At 37.9% G+C, this 18608-nt stretch overlaps 6 protein-coding genes across 7 annotated transcripts in view; 3 read left to right on the top strand and 3 right to left on the bottom strand.

The window, feature by feature from the left end:
* LOC136410314 (neutral alpha-glucosidase C-like) overlaps positions 1-18608 on the bottom strand; it is a 98323-nt gene that overhangs the window by 37599 nt on the left and 42116 nt on the right. The window lies entirely within an intron of this gene.
* LOC136410317 (uncharacterized) lies at positions 109-2280 on the top strand. The gene is made up of 4 exons (XM_066392416.1): positions 109-452; positions 507-708; positions 758-2023; positions 2076-2280. The coding sequence occupies exons 1-4, from the start codon at positions 221-223 to the stop codon at positions 2251-2253; spliced, it is 1878 nt and encodes a 625-aa protein (XP_066248513.1). The 5' UTR covers positions 109-220; the 3' UTR covers positions 2254-2280.
* LOC136410426 (sialomucin core protein 24-like) lies at positions 2697-4721 on the bottom strand. 2 transcript variants are annotated; one of them, XM_066392582.1, is made up of 4 exons: positions 4500-4721; positions 3995-4081; positions 3863-3937; positions 2697-3810 (listed from the first exon to the last, which is right to left on the bottom strand). In XM_066392582.1, exons 1-4 carry the CDS (start codon positions 4570-4572, stop codon positions 3464-3466), a joined length of 582 nt encoding a protein of 193 aa, XP_066248679.1. In that variant the 5' UTR covers positions 4573-4721; the 3' UTR covers positions 2697-3463. The 2 variants fall into 2 exon arrangements, with proteins under 2 accessions (XP_066248679.1, XP_066248680.1); XM_066392583.1 differs by having other exon boundaries at positions 2697-3795.
* Positions 5015-6230, top strand: Prosalpha2 (proteasome alpha2 subunit). Its single transcript, XM_066392633.1, has 5 exons — positions 5015-5143; positions 5201-5277; positions 5335-5592; positions 5769-5922; positions 5975-6230. Exons 1-5 carry the CDS (start codon positions 5103-5105, stop codon positions 6147-6149), a joined length of 705 nt encoding a protein of 234 aa, XP_066248730.1. The 5' UTR covers positions 5015-5102; the 3' UTR covers positions 6150-6230.
* Positions 7428-8478, bottom strand: LOC136410536 (brachyurin-like). Its single transcript, XM_066392728.1, has 4 exons — positions 8341-8478; positions 8109-8290; positions 7800-8047; positions 7428-7747 (listed from the first exon to the last, which is right to left on the bottom strand). The coding sequence occupies exons 1-4, from the start codon at positions 8428-8430 to the stop codon at positions 7428-7430; spliced, it is 840 nt and encodes a 279-aa protein (XP_066248825.1). The 5' UTR covers positions 8431-8478.
* Positions 11800-13001, top strand: LOC136410535 (brachyurin-like). Its single transcript, XM_066392727.1, has 4 exons — positions 11800-11876; positions 11932-12086; positions 12144-12388; positions 12433-13001. The coding sequence occupies exons 1-4, from the start codon at positions 11814-11816 to the stop codon at positions 12759-12761; spliced, it is 792 nt and encodes a 263-aa protein (XP_066248824.1). The 5' UTR covers positions 11800-11813; the 3' UTR covers positions 12762-13001.

Below are 18608 nucleotides of genomic sequence, written 5' to 3'. Positions count from 1 at the left end.
TTTCCCGGAAAAGTAAATGAACATGTCAGATTTGACGTAACTCTTAGTCGGCTCGGGCAAACCAGCAACTTTCAACTCATTTTGAATGAACATATGCACACACCTAAACAAACTCAAGGCGCTGAACCCATAAACTTTAAAGCGCCCATTAGCGTCAAATAACAAATTATTATTCTCACAAACCGATAAATCTTAGAAGACCGCCATCTGGAAAAGCGGAATGGTTTTTCGGCAATATAACGCCCTTGAACGATACCCATTTGAGCAACATTCGCTAGTTCTGTACAACTATCGCGATAACGCGCTTGCTACCAAAAAAATGACCAATTTTTTAATGTTTTTTGCCCTATTTCGTATGTTGCTAGCTGTGGAGGTCACATCAACATCAATATATGAAGAGAGTATTAGCGATCAATTGGGGACGATGAGGAATACCGTTAAGGTGCTCTCAGGTGAGAGCAATTCAGGCGAAAACATGGTAAATTATTCATCTGAGATAATTTTAGATCAGTGGGAGAAGTGGAATACTCTGTTTATCACGTCTCTGGAGCCCCGAATTGCATCAACGGCATCCACTTTGTCCAGCATTGACAGTAACATTCATAACCTACAGGAAAGAGCTCATGTGTGGGACACTTTCCAGCTTCATGTGGCTGCCTGGAATGACCAATTGGCAACTATTGATAGAAAAATTGATATTCTCAAAAAGTAATGAGTTTTATGCAAATTTCAAACGCTCAAAAACGTTTCTTTATAGGGCAGTGGAGCAAATCTCGTCAATGGACTCTAAGGTAAATTCGTTGTTGGCCAAAGACTTTAAGCTGGATAAGCTGGTCAAAATGGCCAATTCTCTTTTGGATATGACGACTAACATTGAAAGCGACGTAAAATCTAAGCAATTTTGCAATAAATCCGCTAAGGACTCTTTGTTTGAAGAATTTGCAGCTCGAGGCATATTAAGCTCCCTTAAACTAGTGGAGAGAAAAGTTGATCAGCTTCTCAGTACCAGACAATGCGACCATTCTAGATCCGAAGAAGTGTTGAGACCCAGCTCTAAATCTATGGAAATTTTGATTGGTGATATTTCCTCAAAAGTAGACGTAATTTTCGACTCTATAGCCAAAACCAATGATGTGGATTACGCAGAGGATTACGTGGAATCTATTAGGAATTTGGAGGGCAGCGGAGCTACCCATAAAGTTCAAAACCTGAAGCACAGCCCTCCATTGACTTGCCAGCTGCCAGTTCGAGATCTAGAGGAGAGAATGAGAAGGATGGAACATAAAATTGATAATTTGATTACCGAGGGCAGAAATAGGTTGCAGCAAGGAGATATGGTACAATTAATGGACCTGTGGGCCAAAACTGTTAGTGCCAATCAAACTAGAAATTTGCAGTTGTTCTTGGACAACTACTTCACTGCAGCTGATTCTAGATTTATTGCAACCGCTAAAGCTGCAGCTACCACCAAAAGAACAATAACAACTCCGACACACAAAAGCTCGTCTTGCAATGAGTTGGGGGACCATAGCCCCAGCGGTTCCTACACCTTCTTCCTCAATAATCGCCATGATTTGCTCTACGAGCGATTTTTCAATAAGCAATTCTGCGAGCTCAGAAATGGAACTCTCTGGACCGTCATCCAGCGCAGAGACAATTACACCATCCAACAAAATTTCAACGTCTCTTGGTATGACTATAAATTGGGCTTCGGAGATCTGAGAAAAGATTTCTGGATGGGCAACAATTTCCTGAGCAGATTTTCTCAATCTCAGAATCTGACTCTGCGTATAGAACTTGAGGATTTTGAGGGCAATTCTGCCTGGGCTCAATATGAAGACTTTAGAGTGGCGGGCGAAGATGAGGGGTACCAATTGACCATTGGAACATATGTAGGAAATGCTTCCGATTCTTTCTCCAGCCACAATGGATCGCGTTTTAGCACTTATGATAAAAAAAATGATCTTGCTCCTGACTGCTGCTCATGTTCCATATCGTATGGAGGTGGATGGTGGTTTAACAGGTATTTGCATGAACTCTGTTTAAGCGTCGGGAATCAAATTGTGAAATTTCAGATGCTTTGAGGCCAATCTCAATGGAATTTACTACAGGAAGCCGACGGAGAATAGGCATTTTAAAGGCGTGATTTGGGAACTTTGGCTAGGGAATTATTCGCTCAAGAAATCGCTCATGATGGTCAAGGCTAAAGACGTTAACAAAGGTTTTAGTGTAGCTCAAGTAGAAGATCCTTAGGTGGATTATGAGTTGGAAATGCGGGATATTTGGTGCTTTAATGGAATTTAAGTTTTGCTTTTTATGTAAAATTAAAAGGGATTTTTACCTGAAAAAAATTTATGATTTTGAGAATTATTTTTAATTTTCCTTAAATATAAAAAAAATTATTTGTTTTTTAATGTTATAAACCTCATTGAGCTATCAATAAGCTCCCTTCAATTCTTCTATGTCTAAATAGATCCCTCGATATGGTACTGATTTTCAGCTATGTTTTCCCAGAAAAGCGAATTTCATAATTAGTTTAGACGTATCTGCCCTTCACGGGTCTCTCTTAACAGTGATATTTGGTGGGGAGTTTTTTTGCGGGCTAAGACTGTCCAAGTCCACCCAAGGAATCTGGCTGTCTCAAAGTACCTCCAGAGGAAAAGATAAGAAGGGGAGCTGAATGAAGAGAAAGCCACTTTGACTCCAGAATAAAGAATTATACTATAACTGCAAAACAACATCAAATAAAAACACAAGTACATAATCCACAAAGTACAAATTTTGAGATTCTTCAATTCGACTGAAATCAACTGCATGGTCTAATAGAGAATAATAGTAAATTTACAATGTTTAAAACAAGCTTGATAAGCAATAAAACCCCAACTAGAAAAAATATATTTTGATATACAAATATCCCTTATCAAGTTTGCTAAAGCGCGTTTTACTGAGTTATCGGTAAAATGATTTGACCAGTGATTTGACCCAATAAAACACGTTTAAGACTAGTCATTGCAACAGTGCATTTAAGTAAATTTAGTCTACCCGCTACTTAAGAGCACTTTCAAAGGACAGAAATGTCGTTTTTCTGAATTATATTATTTAACACAACACCACAAACCCCTTAAGTGTATATTTATATTCAAAACTACCTACTGTGTGACCTTAAATTGTTCATTTTAACAGTTAGTCTTTTGACATAATGAAAAAGAAACTATCACATATGAATATCAAAAATCAATATCTTTAATGCCGAAAACTAAATTCCTCATTCAAAGAGGGTCATAATTGAGTGCAAGTAGCAATTAACCTTTTAGGTGAAACAGTATATGAAGCTTACCATAGTTCAGTCTCTAAAATCAGATCTAAAAATAAACGAGAAAATTACATTATTATTAGAGCACTTAATTTGGTTTCCAGCATTGTAACACACAGGTTTAACTCAACCGAAAAGCAGAAGCAGGACCTAGAGAGTGTGATAATTCATCTCTGTACGGGCTTTGTAGAATTTAAATGCCACAAAACCTATAGCTACCAATCCCAGAGCCAAAATAATACCTCCCACAAAACTGGGCCCATCAAATTTTCGGTCAAGATGGGGAACTGTAGTGGTAGTCACAGGTACTACAGTTGGGTTTAATGTAGACGTTGGTTTAGTTGTTGTTTTTGTTGTTGTTGTAGACTTAGGCGTAGTTGTCGGTGTTGAGGTTGGGGGTGAAGTTGGTTTAGGGGATGCTGTAGTACTATTTGGAGCAAAGGTTGTGGTGTTTGGGGTTGAACTAGTTATTGGAGGCTCAACTGTAGTAGGTACTCCTTAAACCAAGGAGGAGTTAATGATGATATACTAAATTACTTTTATGCTTACCATTTATTTCAGTTATAGAGGCATCAGTAATGGTTCCTCCATTGATGACTGGATCGTCAGAGTTTACAGATTTTTCTATTTAACATAAATCAAACTATATAAGAAAATATAATTTAATATAGTAATGCTTACTAGGGTTGTTTGTTCCTGTTACAGAGGTGTCAGTAATAGGGGGCACTTTGTTACTGATGGGAATGTTATTATCATTTGCAGTTTTATCTATGCAGAAATGGAAAATTATAATGTATGAAAATTGTATTATGGTGCCTTCAGGTCAAAATTGCCTAAAGACTAAATCTTTTCAACTTGATATTAAATATTATACTTTGAAGAAACTTTATTAAAAAAATTTAACTTATAATTCAAAGGTCAATCAATAATAGCGAATGGAATATTTGTTTTTTTGTGTGAAATATTCCTTTAAAATATCGAATTATTTGGAAAATGTTTGTAATATATGCTTCGAAGAGCATTTAATGCTATTCCATTAGAAACAAACGCAGAAAGTCAGCTCTTTTATTATTGGTAGACGAACAATAGCCCAAATGTACAATTAAATATCAAATTTCATACATGGAAATCAAAATTAATGGAGAAAAACCAACAGAACACAAAGAATTTGCATCTGCATACTTACTCCCAGTGGGTGCAGATTGCTGGGCGAAACAGGCGCTGAAACTTATCAATAAAACGAAAGCAAACCACTGCATATTAATTAAAGTTTATAAAACTTGCTGGAAACGTTAATTTTTCTTAAATGTATGCTATTTTTGATAAATAAAATGCAGCAGAAAACCTGATCACGAAATGCAAATGAAAAAATTTGTTAAAACCACATAGACGTCAAAATCAGCAGTTTTCAATGTATGACATTTAACGTGGGGAATGTCAACATTACTATTTTTATATTATCTAGGAGAGGTCTATTGTGATGTTAGAAAGAGCTAGATATTATAAAACTCTCCGTTTTAATGTTATAAATGTAGCAAAATATCAATATCTAATAGTTCCTATAGAGAAATTCTGTGTTAAATAACTATCTTCTACATAAAATTTTAAATTAATATATATTAGAGATTATTATAATAATCTTGATATGTACTCTTGAATAACGCTCAATATCCCGATGCAACAGATGTTTTAGTGTTCACTGTCACTGTCATTATTACCTATCATGATCGGCATGTTTTAGTTTTTTAAAAGGTTTGTTGATTTATCTGCACATAAACTACAAGTAATCATGGCTTCAGAACGGTACAGTTTCTCACTTACAACTTTCAGGTAAAACAACTTAAATTCCCCTTATATTCAGTACATTTAAACAATAATTTCTTCCAGCCCATCCGGCAAACTAGTTCAAATCGAGTATGCCTTGGCAGCGGTAAGTGCAGGGGCTCCCTCAGTGGGTATTAAAGGTAAAACTCACACAAATTTGGCTTATTATGAGCAGAATAAATTCTCCCCATTTGCAGCATCCAATGGGGTAGTTATCGCCACGGAAAACAAACACAAATCAATTTTGTATGATGAGCACAGTGTGCATAAAGTCGAGATGATTACAAAGCATATTGGGATGATTTACTCGGGAATGGGACCCGATTATAGGTTATTAGTCAAGCAAGCTCGGAAAATGGCTCAGCAATATTATTTGGTGTATCAAGAGCCCATTCCCACTGTTCAGTTAGTGCAAAGAGTGGCTGCAATCATGCAGGAGTACACTCAATCGGGAGGTAAGTGAATTTTTTTTTTTCATTTTCATTCTAAATTGTCAAACATCATTTTGTCCTAAATTATTTTCAAAGAATTTATTTCTCACGGACTTTTTTTTCTTAATTTCTTTGTGCTTCCATATTTTGCTTTAGATTTCAACTTATGATATTTTTTTCAAATTATGACATTTCCTCAGGTGTGAGACCATTTGGTGTCTCATTATTGATTTGTGGCTGGGACAATGATAGACCGTACCTCTTCCAATGTGACCCATCTGGAGCTTACTTTGCCTGGAAAGCAACTGCCATGGGCAAAAATTACATCAATGGCAAAACCTTCTTGGAAAAACGGTAAAAGTGTTCTGTGATTTTGTTTCAAGCCATGATTTTCATGGTTTTGCAGGTATAGCGAAGATTTAGAGCTGGATGATGCGGTTCATACTGCAATTCTCACATTAAAAGAAAGTTTTGAGGGGCAAATGACTGCTGATAATATTGAAGTAGGGATCTGTGATGCCTCAGGATTTAGGCGACTGGAACCTTCCCACGTTAAAGACTATTTGGCAAATATTCCTTAAGAATCTAATTGTTCTTTTTACTTAAAATATTTTTTATCATAATGGCTTTCAGTTTTCAATAAAACGTGTGCTTGAGACTAATGGCTTGCAGTATCGTTAATTTCCAATAAAAGAGATCAACGCGAAGCCCATTTGTGGCCACATTAGGGATAACGCCCTATACATATCTATTAGTATTAAATAATTAAAGCGTAATAAATACGTCCAGCAATAATCTAGTTCCATTAAAAGCTCAATATAAACTGGCTGGGCGTGTAATGAACATTTCAAATGGATTTAATTCCGGGCACTTTATGTGACAGTAAGATCAATGACGTGTTCGAAATTTTAATATTGCAGAGACGACCGTAGTTTACTCGTTGAATTAAGCCCAAAATAAATTTCGCGGCTATAGGAAATTTCTTGCATGCAGCTGATTTTATACCATATAGCTGCTAGTGGATGGAATTTCGCAACATGCAGCGGCGTCGTTCCCGTCGACATGCCAAAACTTACCTATAAAATCCAAAAAGCAACAATCAGAACCTCCCTTTTTAGTGTAAACCACAAGTTTATCTTACCCCGATTTTCTACTCCCCTCGCCCCATCCTATTCGAGATACTATCCAACGGCGTCTCTCTTCATTCTGAGCAGCCCTCTCCTCCCTCAAGGTCCTAGCTCTTACATCCTATCGCACTTCCCCACATTAAGCCGTGGTTTAATGTGAGAGAGTACGCGTGGAGATCTTGTTCTACTTAGCCTTAAGGAAAGAAAGTGCGCCAGAACATGCAGCCACAATTTGCGTTGAGGGGGTCTCAATTGCAGTCTCGATCTACTACTCCCACATCATACAGGTAGCGTCATGCATCGGCACTTGACAATTGCGTTTTTCTCGTTAACTTGGTCAGTATCTTTGGATCTCTCTGTGAGGTTCCAATTGGACTCAAAGGCACAGTCTTCTTTCTGAAAATTAATACCAATTAAATAATGTCACGAGTCCCAGTGATTAAAGTTCGACAGCATACGTACAAGATCGTGCTTGTACCCATTCTTGCAAAATTGAAAGTGTTGTAAAATAAAGATGATCAAAATGCTTTTGCAAACCTCCGAGACCTCAATTGGGGCATTCAGGATTAAAGGGGGGGTCACATCTCTTAGTTTTCAAAATACCAGGTATACCTTTAGTAACACTTTTTGCTATTTTTAAAGGCTTTAAAACAAATAAAAAGCTCGTGTCTGGTTGGGATTACTTATACTACGTAAAACATCATAATTTATTTACAAATATAAACATGTCCTTCAAATTCCGGAATATTTGCGGATCCACGAACGATACGCCATGATCCTTGTGTAAACAGAAGGCTTGCCAGCAGTGCACTTGGATCCTCCAAAAGAGAGAATTCCAATCAGCTCAGTACCTCTCACTAACGGTCCTCCGGAGTCGCCATAGCACCCCCCAACAACTCCACTCAAAATATCCTGAGGTTGAGTGCATATTTGCCCAGAAATCAACGTCACATCTGAGTAAAATTTTTGGCAGTAGCTATTCTTAGCTACAGTCAAATAGACTTTTCTTAGGGCGGGAGTAAGGCCTGCCGAGGATGTATCTGATGTGGCTCCTATAAAATCCCTGTGTTATTTACCAACTTTTGAAGCCTGCATTAATCTAACCCCATCCAGAAAGGACGCTCAACTGCCCGGAATAATCCCCACTAAATGATCCGGGCAGTCCTATGGCTCTCACATACTGGTTAAAGCGGATATGAGAGATCTTGACCAATGAAATGTCGTTTTCCTGAACCTTACTGATACTCTTGAATTTGTGGTGCACAATGAAGTTGGTTGTTTTGTAAATTTGTTGCGTGGACTCTTTATATTTCCAGTTTTGAGCCCCCAGGATCACATAGGCGTATTTGGCACTGCGAAGATATTCTTTTTAAAAATAGGGGCGGGGGGAGACAGGGGTATAAAGGGACTTACTTGTAAGTGCAGTGGGCTGCAGTTAAAATGTACTGAGCAGAAATCACTGCCCCTCCACAGAAACAGTTGCCATTAACAACGAGAGCTGCCTGATAGGGGAGAGAATTTGCCTTCACTTCAACCCCTCCGACAATGCGAAGCAAGCTAGATGCTATCGAGGTAGAAGTGGTTGCGTTTGTTTCCTGCTCAAGGATTTCAATATATACTCAAGAAAAGCATTTTTTTAACTTACATTGTCTTTCAGTAGTACAAACCCTCGAGACTGACTCGTGCGTATTATTACCACGTAGATGAGGTAAAAATAGGAGCACTTGACGTACATTATTTACTACAGTCAATATTGATCAATTATTTCATTCATACTTCCCTGATTGAGACGCAGAATGCGAATGAACAGTTTTCGGATTAGCTTTTGTCTAAAGAGGATTAAAAATCTTTTATGAAATTGTTTTTGTTAATTGACATCATATTTTAGGCAAACGCTCTTTTTATATTTGGCTAATTCCCATTATGATGATGGTTTTGTGATATATTTAAATTATAGAAGGAATTTATTTAATTCCTTGAAAGGTTCAGAAGAAACTCTAAAAATATGCCTCATTTAATTAGAGAAAGTCTCGGGGAAATGAGAGCTTTCGGATCTTAGTCTGAAGAGGCCCAAAGCGATATTATCAGGATTCCTTTGAAAATTCCTCAAAACTAATTAAAATTAAATTTTATCGAACTTCCGACACAGTGGACCTTTAAAAAATATCAGTTTCTCTATCATATTGCGGTTGATTTTCCTCTCTAATGCCATCTATGAACTCTATTTCAAATACGGTTGCCCGTCAAACCGCTGCATGGCGCTACTGAAGTCTTAATCTCACGTGTTTGTTTTTTGGCTTGTGGATAATAGGAATTTCTAAAATATTTCCAAGGAATTTGAGGATTTTTCAGCAATTCCTGATAACATCATCCGATAGATTAAATACAAAATTCCTCCTGCATACTTCATTATGATAATAAATCATTATCAGTTTGAATAGCCTTTTCCGGCTCTTAAACCGATTTGACAAATATTTTGCAGGTTGATTTAGTTGTCTTGCAACACAGGTGCAAAAGCAACGAATTCCCCGGAAGAACTGTTAGAAAATTAAACTCCATAAAGTCCTGAACGTTTCCTGATTAAATTGCTCCCAAAGTCAGGAAACTTAATTGCCGTTTTATTTATTGCAGGCATTTCCTCCTTGTTTGCTACGAGGGTGTAAGTAATTGATTTTCTACTTTAGGTCAGGAGAGTGCGTCAAAAAACTCTTTTTGTGGGTACTTTCCTAAGCTTCCCGCGTTTGAACCAGGATCTTCAAAACTAATAGCCCTTCGGATGACCCTTTGGCATTTCGCAATTGAACAGGGAATGCGACAGAGCTCCAAAAATCTGGATTCTTCAGTTGAATTTAATCGGCATTCAATTAACGTAGTTCAATCGACCTTCAATCGATTTATAATATCCCTGATTTAATTTTCATTTCTGAGAGATGAGGTGAATTTCAGAAATTTTATCGGTAGCGAATCCCCATTGAATGGATATGTAATTTTCATATCTCATATCAATTTCCAGTGGGTTATTGGCTAAAGTTTTCTTCGATGGACTTGTAATGCACAATTTTAATTTTTTACTATATGTTATATTCAGTACCGGTCTTATGAGGGCGCGAGATTGGGTGACGGCCCAGAACGGCGTACTTTCCTGGTCTGCAGATTTTCTTGGCCACAGGTAGACGGTGATTAAAAATTTCGTCCACGGCGCCAGACTGCCGAAGGCCGGCCCTGGTCATTTTCATATACACATTCAAATTATAAAATGTAATGAAACCATTTTCTTAAGAAGATTAGAGAATCTGCCATATGGGCCTATTGACGTGGCTCAACGACGATTTCGGTTGCCCATCCACCTATGGTCGACAGGCTTGTTTCCAGAACCACCAAACGACGAAAGTCCTGCTCACTTCCGCGGTACCACCATGAGACATTTCTTCATTGAGTCAATTTTAGTCTTTAATTCTGAATTCTCTCGGCTTTTGCCTCCACGATTTATCCTTGACCATTTTTCAGACATTCCCCCAGTTTTCCTTGTTGCGTGTTAGCAAAGTTTCGATATTTTCTTTTGTGATGTTTCCTCTACATTCAATATTCGCTCTTTGCCTTTTGTGCCGGAATCGAACATGGATGCTCCGAAATGTGGACTTGTCGGCAATAGTAACAGTTAGCCTTAGATTACTTACCGGTCTTTTTTATTGACGTGCTACTTTACCGAGTCTGACCATAGCTTGGGTGAGATAGTGGTCTATTTCGCTGGCACCCAACGAGTGGGATAAACCACTGCGTCCATCCTTTGTATTCTTGCCATCGCAGTGCCATTTATCTAAAATATCGTTTGCAGTTGAGTTTTCTTCTCTTTGTAGTCTCCCATTTGCAAATGAAAAAGCTGCGATATTCCTGCTGCAAGCGGATCGGTTGGTGGCAGACGAGCATCGGCCATCGCTGCCGCCCTTGAACTGGTTCGCTACGTGGATATACTTCTTCCGTAAGGTTCCGGTATTTCCTGAAATTGGTCGGTCTTTTCCAAGCGGTGACCCTGTACAGAATTACCGATGGGACCGTGTTTCCCGATACCCCTCGCTTAGAATATTTGGGTTCTCAGACGTTTGACAATCTTTCCGCCATTTTGTTGATGATTCCCTGCGCACTTTAAATTTTTTCTGTGACGTAGGCTGTCATGCGCATGTTCTCTTCCAGCCACACTCCCAAATATTCCACTCTGTGGCTCCTTTTACTTCCTTATTCTTCTGCGTTGATGCGCGCGACCCCATCAACCCTCCCAGCTAGGTAACGTAAACCTAAACTAACCTAAAGTGCCATGCAAACGATCTCTCTTTTATTTAACTGTGAGCAAAAATAGATCGTTTTAAATACGTAATAATTCTAATGTAAATTACCTATATCTACTTAACTTTGTATAGCGATAATTTTTCACAAAAACTCGACTTAAGCAGCGTTTGCTGCTCAAAAAGTCATGAAGATTGATAAATTTGCTTGAAATTACCTATAGTAATCTGTTGATTAATACTTGTCTGAAAATTTTTTTTTTCGGTTATCAAAAGTTTTTTACTGCACGAGACAAAATATTTAAGAGTCGAAGGGCAACGCAATTTCTTGGTCGGCAGTTTTTTAACGTTTTTTACCACAAAAGACCTATTTTTGACTTAGTTTTCTTTAGTCAAACTCATGCATATATATATTTTTATTTATGCACTTTATCGTTCTTCAAATCCAATCTATTTCTGCTCAAAATTTCAGCCCCAAAAACATTTACTGGCCTCTAAAAATTGAACTTTTTATTAGCCACTAGATGAGCAATTTGTAATAATAGACCGGAAAATGTTAATCCAGGTTTTGGCTGAGAAAGAGCTTCAATATGGCTAATTATTTTAAAAGGTGTTTTCATATCTATTATTATTGATTGTCTATTGATTAGATGAGAGGGTTACCCAGCACCGAACTCAGCTGAAGGAGAAATACATTTTTCACATACTAAATTAGTTCTCTTTTGGTTTTTGAGTCAAGAAAACCATCGATACGGCTCTGGAAGAGAGCTGTGTATATAAAGGTAAATACCAAAAAATCCTCAAAACCAATCAGTGATGCAAACAGTACTTCAGCAACATGATAAAACTATCGCTTTTGCTGGTGACTAGAATTACACTTGCGGCGGCAGCTCCATTTCATGTAAGTTTAAGTTTCAACTCCCATCGAGTTACTTACTCATTATATTAAGTTACAGGATAATGATGGGAGTATCAGAGTGGTCGGAGGGGTTGAAGTGACGCCTCATTCTCTACCCTACCAGGTGGGGCTGTTAATAAACGACCAAACGTTTTGTGGAGGAGTGCTCATTTCGTCCAAATACGTCCTCACAGCCGCTCATTGTGTCTCACGGTAAATAACCTCTTACAGTAATGACTTATTACTGTTGCTTTAAGTTGTTATTTGCAGCTACTCAAGCATTCAAGTGATCTTAGGGGCACACAACATCAACTACGTGGAAGATACTCAAATCATTTCCTTAAATCCCACAGTGATAGTGCATCAGAATTATAATGGAAGTTATGAAAACGACATTGCATTGCTCAAATTGAGCAAGTACGTGCGGCTTACTCAGGAAATTGAGCCAATTTTCGAATTGGCCGATGAAAGTTGCGGGAATTTTCTGGGAGCTACAGCTTTGTTGTCCGGATGGGGTAATAATACCTCTAAAACCCTCTATTAGCACTTCATTCCTTAATCTTCCCAGGCTATACATGCCACAATGGACCGTTGGAGAAAAAGCTTCGGAAAGTAAGCGTGAACGTGATGTCTAATGCGATATGCAGCTCCTCATTCTCTTCCCGAGACGTAACAGTAGCTGAGTCTCACCTTTGCACATGTGGGTATGATAGTATTACTGGTCAAATTGGGGCTTGTTTTGGGGACTCTGGAGGACCTTTAGTGGTCGGTAGCACCCTAATCGGACTAGTGGCGTTTGGAGATGATATCTGTGAAGCGGGGAATCCCACAGTTTTTACCAGAATTAGCCACTTTCGAGAATGGATTTACAAGTATTCGGGAGTATAGATCTTGAGTTTCATAAACTGGATTGATTCGATATGATTGTTGTTTCTTTCCCTCTTCCATAAAAATGTGATTAATGCCGGCCGAAGGATGACGTGCCGCGAAGATTAAACGGAAGCAGCCACTGAAAGCCATCAAGGACATGAGCGGATTTTTTAATTAAGTAATTAAATTTCCGCATCGTCATTAGGGCAATTAGGGATCGTGCAGGTAATTAAAAGTCCATGCAGGGTTCGAACAATTAATTACTGGTCTTCTTTGCACGTTTAAGGCATTCCTTACATTTGATTTTATATTCTTTCTCCCTAAGGGAATTAACGCATGCATAACTTTGAACAATCGGTATAATCACTTGAGCATGCATAAAATATGCGTCTTGTAGAAATATACAGGGTATCCCAGCAATATTATTAGAAATTAGTATTTTTTAATTAAATTTAAAGTTTGATACCTCCACTCAACTGCCACCATCATGGTATCTGCTGGTTTTGGATCCTACGCCGATTTCGGCAGTATCTGCCTCTTTTGCTGAAAATTCTTAATCAGGTATCAAGTATTGGCATGAGGGTCATCAGACACAGGATTGGGGTTTCTAGGTCTGTGGTGAATAAGGAGAGGGAGGAATTAGTAAAAGTTAAAAGAATTATATTTAATATAAATATTTCTTGACAAATTGGTGAAGGATTTGTATTGCGATGAAATAAAATCGAAAAAATATTGAAATATTTTAAAAGCCTAATCTGAAATCTTTGTTTCTATTCCACTATATCCGCCTAATCTTAGAGCCACTACTATATTATAGTTTCAATATTGGGCGATTTTGTGGAGATTTTCTCAGTTAACAAAGGCACGCAGGAATTCACATCCAGGTTCTCTCCCCATTTAGGCGTTAACAAAACGTCACCACAAAAGGTGGGGAAAGTTTCCAAGTTTGGGGAACTTTTAAAACTTTATTGCGACCATAAATTCGAGATGTAAGCGGATTTTTTTGCATCGAATTCCTAACATATTTTCTTCGTTGATAGCAGATTAGCATATTGCCTGTAGCCTCCTTATTTCCAATGCTTTATCCATCTCAAGCAACCGAATGCATTATTTGTCTTAATTCCATGAGGTCTCCATTGTATTTCGAGATATTTAAGGACAAGGAGGGACTCGCCGCCAGTTAATCTTTAGTTCACACGTTTCCAGAGAGTTAACGTAATGTAAAGGATTGGCACGTTCTCCAGACAATGACTAAATGCCGACGTTTTGTTTGTCTTCCTGCAAGGGTAAATCATTTGACAAGCCTCCGATATGGTAGCGAGGAATAAAACGTTTATTTTCTTAAAGTTGAAATTTTCAGGCTGTCAAGGGCACAATCTCGTCTTTTTAAGAGAAAAAGTCGCTGCTGTGAAGCAAAAAAGCGCGTCTCGTGATACTATAACTGCTTGTGACAACTACATTATTCTTTTTTTCGTCTGAGTGAGCTCACTTTCCAGTCGATGAAGCCCCTTCGAGATCAAATTCCTTGCGGTCATCAGACAACGGTTCCCGATGCAGCCAAAATTCGTTCTGTGACAGATCTAAGGCGATATGAGTCCAAGATGCTTTTTTCAATGTTAAATACGTATTTCTTCTTCTGTGCAGGTGAATTTCTAGCAGTATATAACATTTCCTTGTTTTAACGAGTAACATAATAATAGCCACAAAGAAAAACATAACAATAGAGCAGCCTTTTTCGTAGTAATTTGCGGTAGTGGAAGTTTCGCGCAGCAGAAAATGCAAGGAAATGAGAGATTTGTGTTTTCATTATCTGGTATTACTGCTCCATATTAAAATGAAAGCTCGGATTAAGGTCTACGAATGGAACATGAAAAAGCACAATCTCCCTCCGTGGAAACCATCAGAGGAGAGATTCTGCACCATCGGACAAAAATCTTAGAATTTATCAGTTCAACTGAATACAGATTATCCAGAGTTTACAACCCAAATATTCCCCAGCTATGCATTAATTATCACATTAATCCGTGATATTTGACAAGTGGAAATGATTTGCTTACATTCCCCGCATTTCCTGCACCTTTCGATGGTCCTCCCAGGAAGATTACAATATCCGTGATTTATGTTTTCCAATCCGAGGGAATTCTATTAAAATCTCGCAATAACCTCGCTTTATAATAATGAGGTTCGATGGTTAGCATCGCCCTATATAAAATTGCTGAACTTTCATCCCTTGTCTTTGCCTATTAATCCCCAACACCAGACTCAATAAATCGGTGAGCTCCACTCCAGCAATGGCCACTTGAAAACTCTCCAAGTTGCTCGAATACAGAGGGAATATAATGACAAAAATTCGGATGAGCAGGAAAGGGCGGCAATATTCAGTCATTTGCAGATGATTTATGGCAAATCTTGCTGATCCCGACATTTTTCAACGGCAAATATACCCCGCAGAGTACAGGGGGCCTCTTATTGTTTATTTCTTCACAGAGAATGGGGGAGATATGGTGTTTCTGTGGTGTCTCTATATGGATATACATATTTGCTAAACCCCGCAGGAAATTATGCGGAATTTACGGTACAAGCAACACGTACTCGATTAATTATTGCGTTAATTATTTAATAAGTTTCCTGTATGCGGCTGACATGTGCCCTGGACAGCTGCCGACCAATTGGCCATCGGCCCACGCTCATCAATCATTGACAGCCTGGATCCCAACAACGTAAAATGTTACAATGTAAAGTTACAGCATGCCGATGACATTGCAGGATAGATTAAACCTATGTAAACATATTAAAATTACTAAAACCTGAGTAGATATTATAAAATTGAAGAGAATGAGTGCCTTCTTGATATAATGGTGAAGGAGAATTTTATACTAAAGACGACACAAAACTTATATAAATTGTTAAAATGTTTACGGATTCCTATTGAATTTTATAAATAAATGTTTAAAGAATTCACTAAAAAGCCCTAAGGAGCTTAAACTTACACAGGCCAAAATGTTAGTATTTCCCATTTCCATGTTAATTCAAGATGAACAATACATGTTTTCTTGACATGATGGTGTAGGATAAATATGTATTAAAGTTAAAAGACCTTCAACTTAATGGAATTTCAATTAAGTTTTCCAGATGAATTCTTAAAGAACTCTCTAAAATCACAGAAAAGAGACCGTCTAAACTCTAAGGAAACTAAACCAATAGATATCCCATTTCCAGGTTTTGGAAAGCTAATTTCCTTCTCCTTTTCCTCCCCAGACTACAGAATATTTACAACTAGGACTTTATTGAATCTTTTATTTTCGCATAGGGTGACTTGTTTATTGAAAACTGCCACCGATATATCGAACTCGAGCCTAAACCAACACAAATCTAGCTCGTACATTACCTACCTCGGATATTTCCAGCAGGAAACCGAGAGTTTCAGATTTTCTCCTGCAAATTGTAAGAAGGATTTTGTCACAGCCGAAAATCATAATTGAATGTGGATATTTCCTCTCTTTTGGTCATTATTATGTGGTCAACAATTCCATTGGCCATTAAGTTTAATGGGCGCGGTTTTAGTGTTTCTGGTGTGGGACCGGCTAAAAAACTGTCACCAACAAGCCGCAATAACTGAAATTTATGTAGAGAGGAACAGAATAAATTTGACCGGTCGTTAAGTGCACAACTTCGAGGGTTTTCAAATATCCAACAAATTTCCCTTTTGTTCCCTGTACTGGTTATTAATAAACATGCACCAAAATCTCAAATAGATGCCACGATAATCTCCACCACTTTGTCCATTAATCATCCGAGCTTCAGGTCTAAATCACCGAAATAATATGCAGGTTTTCCTGAACGTCTTAGACGGGAACTAATCAGGTTTGTGGTATAAGAAAACTCCGGTAATAATTCTTCGTTAGGGCTAATCCGGACTTATAAATTGGTTTTATTCAACGTTTTGCCTCGCAGAGTTGAATTACTTTTTGATAAAAATAAACGCAACTAAGTTCAATTTGTTTTAAACCATCGGATTCTCCAGGAACTTCTAGTGTGAAATCATGTGCCATAGTTGCCACGTTGAGCAAGAAACAGAAGAGAAACGCACGATCAAAACCGAAACAAAATGGCGGCTTCACATGCGACTCTTCATATCATTGTCCGTAACGAGCAGGATAACGGACTGGACTACGGCATATGATTTTAGGCTAGAATTTTTTGGCAAATCCTAATTTGACGTTCAAATAAACGGAAATTAATAAAATGACGTCATACCCATGCTTTAATTTAATGCTTTAATTTTGAATACACATAGTAAAGGCGAAAGTCACGGTCCCATACATGAGCCTCAAAGCACTTTTCACACGTTTTTAATTTAAAATTTTTCTAAACGGCCTATTGTTCTCCATAGGATGCGGGAAAATTGATAGGACCAACTCGACGTCGCATTGACAAAGGGCACATGTAGCCCTTTATTGTCGCAAAATACGTGTTTTATCTTGTACCGGTGAAGGTGGTGATTAGACTCGAGGGCTGTTTAGAGGTGTCTTCTTCCTGCCTCCTAAGGGGTGTTATTTCTGCCAATAAAAGAATGGCTGCAGGGAGTTTTACACCGAAACTGATGTTGAATAAGCGATTGGATCCAGGTGTAAACTTTACGGTCTTTTCTCGCTTTAGGGCAAGTTTTTATTACCTCTTCGATAAGGACTTTATATTGCTATAATTTTGCGACGCACTGTATTATAAACTTTTTCCATTTCAGCCAATCCAACTTTGGTTAAAATATGTTAATTTTCCTCATCAAATTATCGTTTCTTGAGACGGAGCATCTGCTCCCAGCGGTTTCTTGTAAACTGTGAATAAGGCGAAAAAACAGAGCATTAAGAATGCAAATATTATGACAGAATCGATTAGGGCGGTTTTTCATAACTTGACTCTCAAGCTCATGTCATAATAATAATTCAGATAACATAAAACGCCGGAAAGTGAGTAAATTCTTTGAATTTACGAGGCATTTAAGACCCCATTTTTCCTTCAAATGAACACGTTTATTTTCCATTTACATGTCACAAATGGGCATTCACCAAATATACGTTCCTAGAAAATTAGATTTGCACCAGAGATTTATGCTCTTCTTGGTGATTTGAAGGTGTGTATGCTTTTTGCCATTCCAAGCGTGAAGATAACACATTTTTGAATCCCCCCAAAGCAAAGGGGGATTAATGGCAGCAGGATGTCGTTTTCACTCGCTCCGCTAATAGTCCTCCCAATTGCCTTATTGACTGGAAACCAGAGAGATAAGAATTACAATGGAGAGAGGCCCGGTGTGTATCATCAATTACGGCACCTTTTTGAACTTGCTATCTAATTTTTTTTTATTCATCGGCTCTAGAACATCCTGATGTAATTGAAACCTTCATTAGCGTAAAGCCGATAATGAAATTTGAGGTTTCGGGCGAAATACCGAGGAATAATCTGATTTTGACCTCCTTTATGTTTTAATGGTCACATGTTGAAGTTTGGAGGAGTATGAAAAGAATATTATTGAGCCTTCAAGATAGGCAATCAACATTACAACTATGATGTGTAGCTTGTTAAATCGCTATAACGTTAGATAATTCTTGATAATATGGCGGATTTCAATCAGACTGAAAAATCATAAAACTATTAAATCCATGTCTCTTTATGCTAGTTTTTAACGTTATTTTATTTATTAGCGAAGTATGAGTAGATGGCGCTGATAATGAAGAGTCTTCGCGTAAATTGTCCTTGCTTTTAGGTGCGTTTTTAGCTGCTGTCTTAAAATTAGTTCAAATTTTTTTGGCATATTTTATAATTAGCGCGAACGTAAGGCAGCACTTTAAAATAGCATCTGGAACTAAC

The sequence above is a fragment of the Euwallacea similis genome, chromosome 8 (genome assembly GCF_039881205.1).
Source record: "Euwallacea similis isolate ESF13 chromosome 8, ESF131.1, whole genome shotgun sequence".
Taxonomy (NCBI): Eukaryota; Metazoa; Arthropoda; class Insecta; order Coleoptera; family Curculionidae; genus Euwallacea; species Euwallacea similis.
Note: the sequence above shows the minus strand (reverse complement) of the source record. Positions and strands in the feature narration are given on the sequence as shown.

Coding starts and splice junctions, on each gene's coding strand:
- LOC136410317 (XM_066392416.1), top strand. CDS start 221: ATGGTTTTTCGGCAATATAACGCCCTTGAACGATACCCATTTGAGCAA. Junction 453..506: donor TACCGTTAAGGTGCTCTCAG/GTGAGAGCAATT, acceptor AGATAATTTTAG/ATCAGTGGGAGAAGTGGAAT. Junction 2,024..2,075: donor GGTGGATGGTGGTTTAACAG/GTATTTGCATGA, acceptor GTGAAATTTCAG/ATGCTTTGAGGCCAATCTCA.
- LOC136410426 (XM_066392582.1), bottom strand. CDS start 4,572: ATGCAGTGGTTTGCTTTCGTTTTATTGATAAGTTTCAGCGCCTGTTTC. Junction 3,938..3,994: donor AACAGGAACAAACAACCCTA/GTAAGCATTACT, acceptor TATGTTAAATAG/AAAAATCTGTAAACTCTGAC. Junction 3,811..3,862: donor CTCTATAACTGAAATAAATG/GTAAGCATAAAA, acceptor CCTTGGTTTAAG/GAGTACCTACTACAGTTGAG.
- Prosalpha2 (XM_066392633.1), top strand. CDS start 5,103: ATGGCTTCAGAACGGTACAGTTTCTCACTTACAACTTTCAG. Junction 5,278..5,334: donor TCCCTCAGTGGGTATTAAAG/GTAAAACTCACA, acceptor CCCCATTTGCAG/CATCCAATGGGGTAGTTATC. Junction 5,593..5,768: donor GGAGTACACTCAATCGGGAG/GTAAGTGAATTT, acceptor ACATTTCCTCAG/GTGTGAGACCATTTGGTGTC.
- LOC136410536 (XM_066392728.1), bottom strand. CDS start 8,430: ATGTACGTCAAGTGCTCCTATTTTTACCTCATCTACGTGGTAATAATA. Junction 8,048..8,108: donor GCAGCCCACTGCACTTACAA/GTAAGTCCCTTT, acceptor ATATCTTCGCAG/TGCCAAATACGCCTATGTGA. Junction 7,748..7,799: donor GAGCGTCCTTTCTGGATGGG/GTTAGATTAATG, acceptor GGGATTTTATAG/GAGCCACATCAGATACATCC.
- LOC136410535 (XM_066392727.1), top strand. CDS start 11,814: ATGATAAAACTATCGCTTTTGCTGGTGACTAGAATTACACTTGCGGCG. Junction 11,877..11,931: donor CGGCGGCAGCTCCATTTCAT/GTAAGTTTAAGT, acceptor ATTAAGTTACAG/GATAATGATGGGAGTATCAG. Junction 12,389..12,432: donor AGCTTTGTTGTCCGGATGGG/GTAATAATACCT, acceptor TTCATTCCTTAA/TCTTCCCAGGCTATACATGC.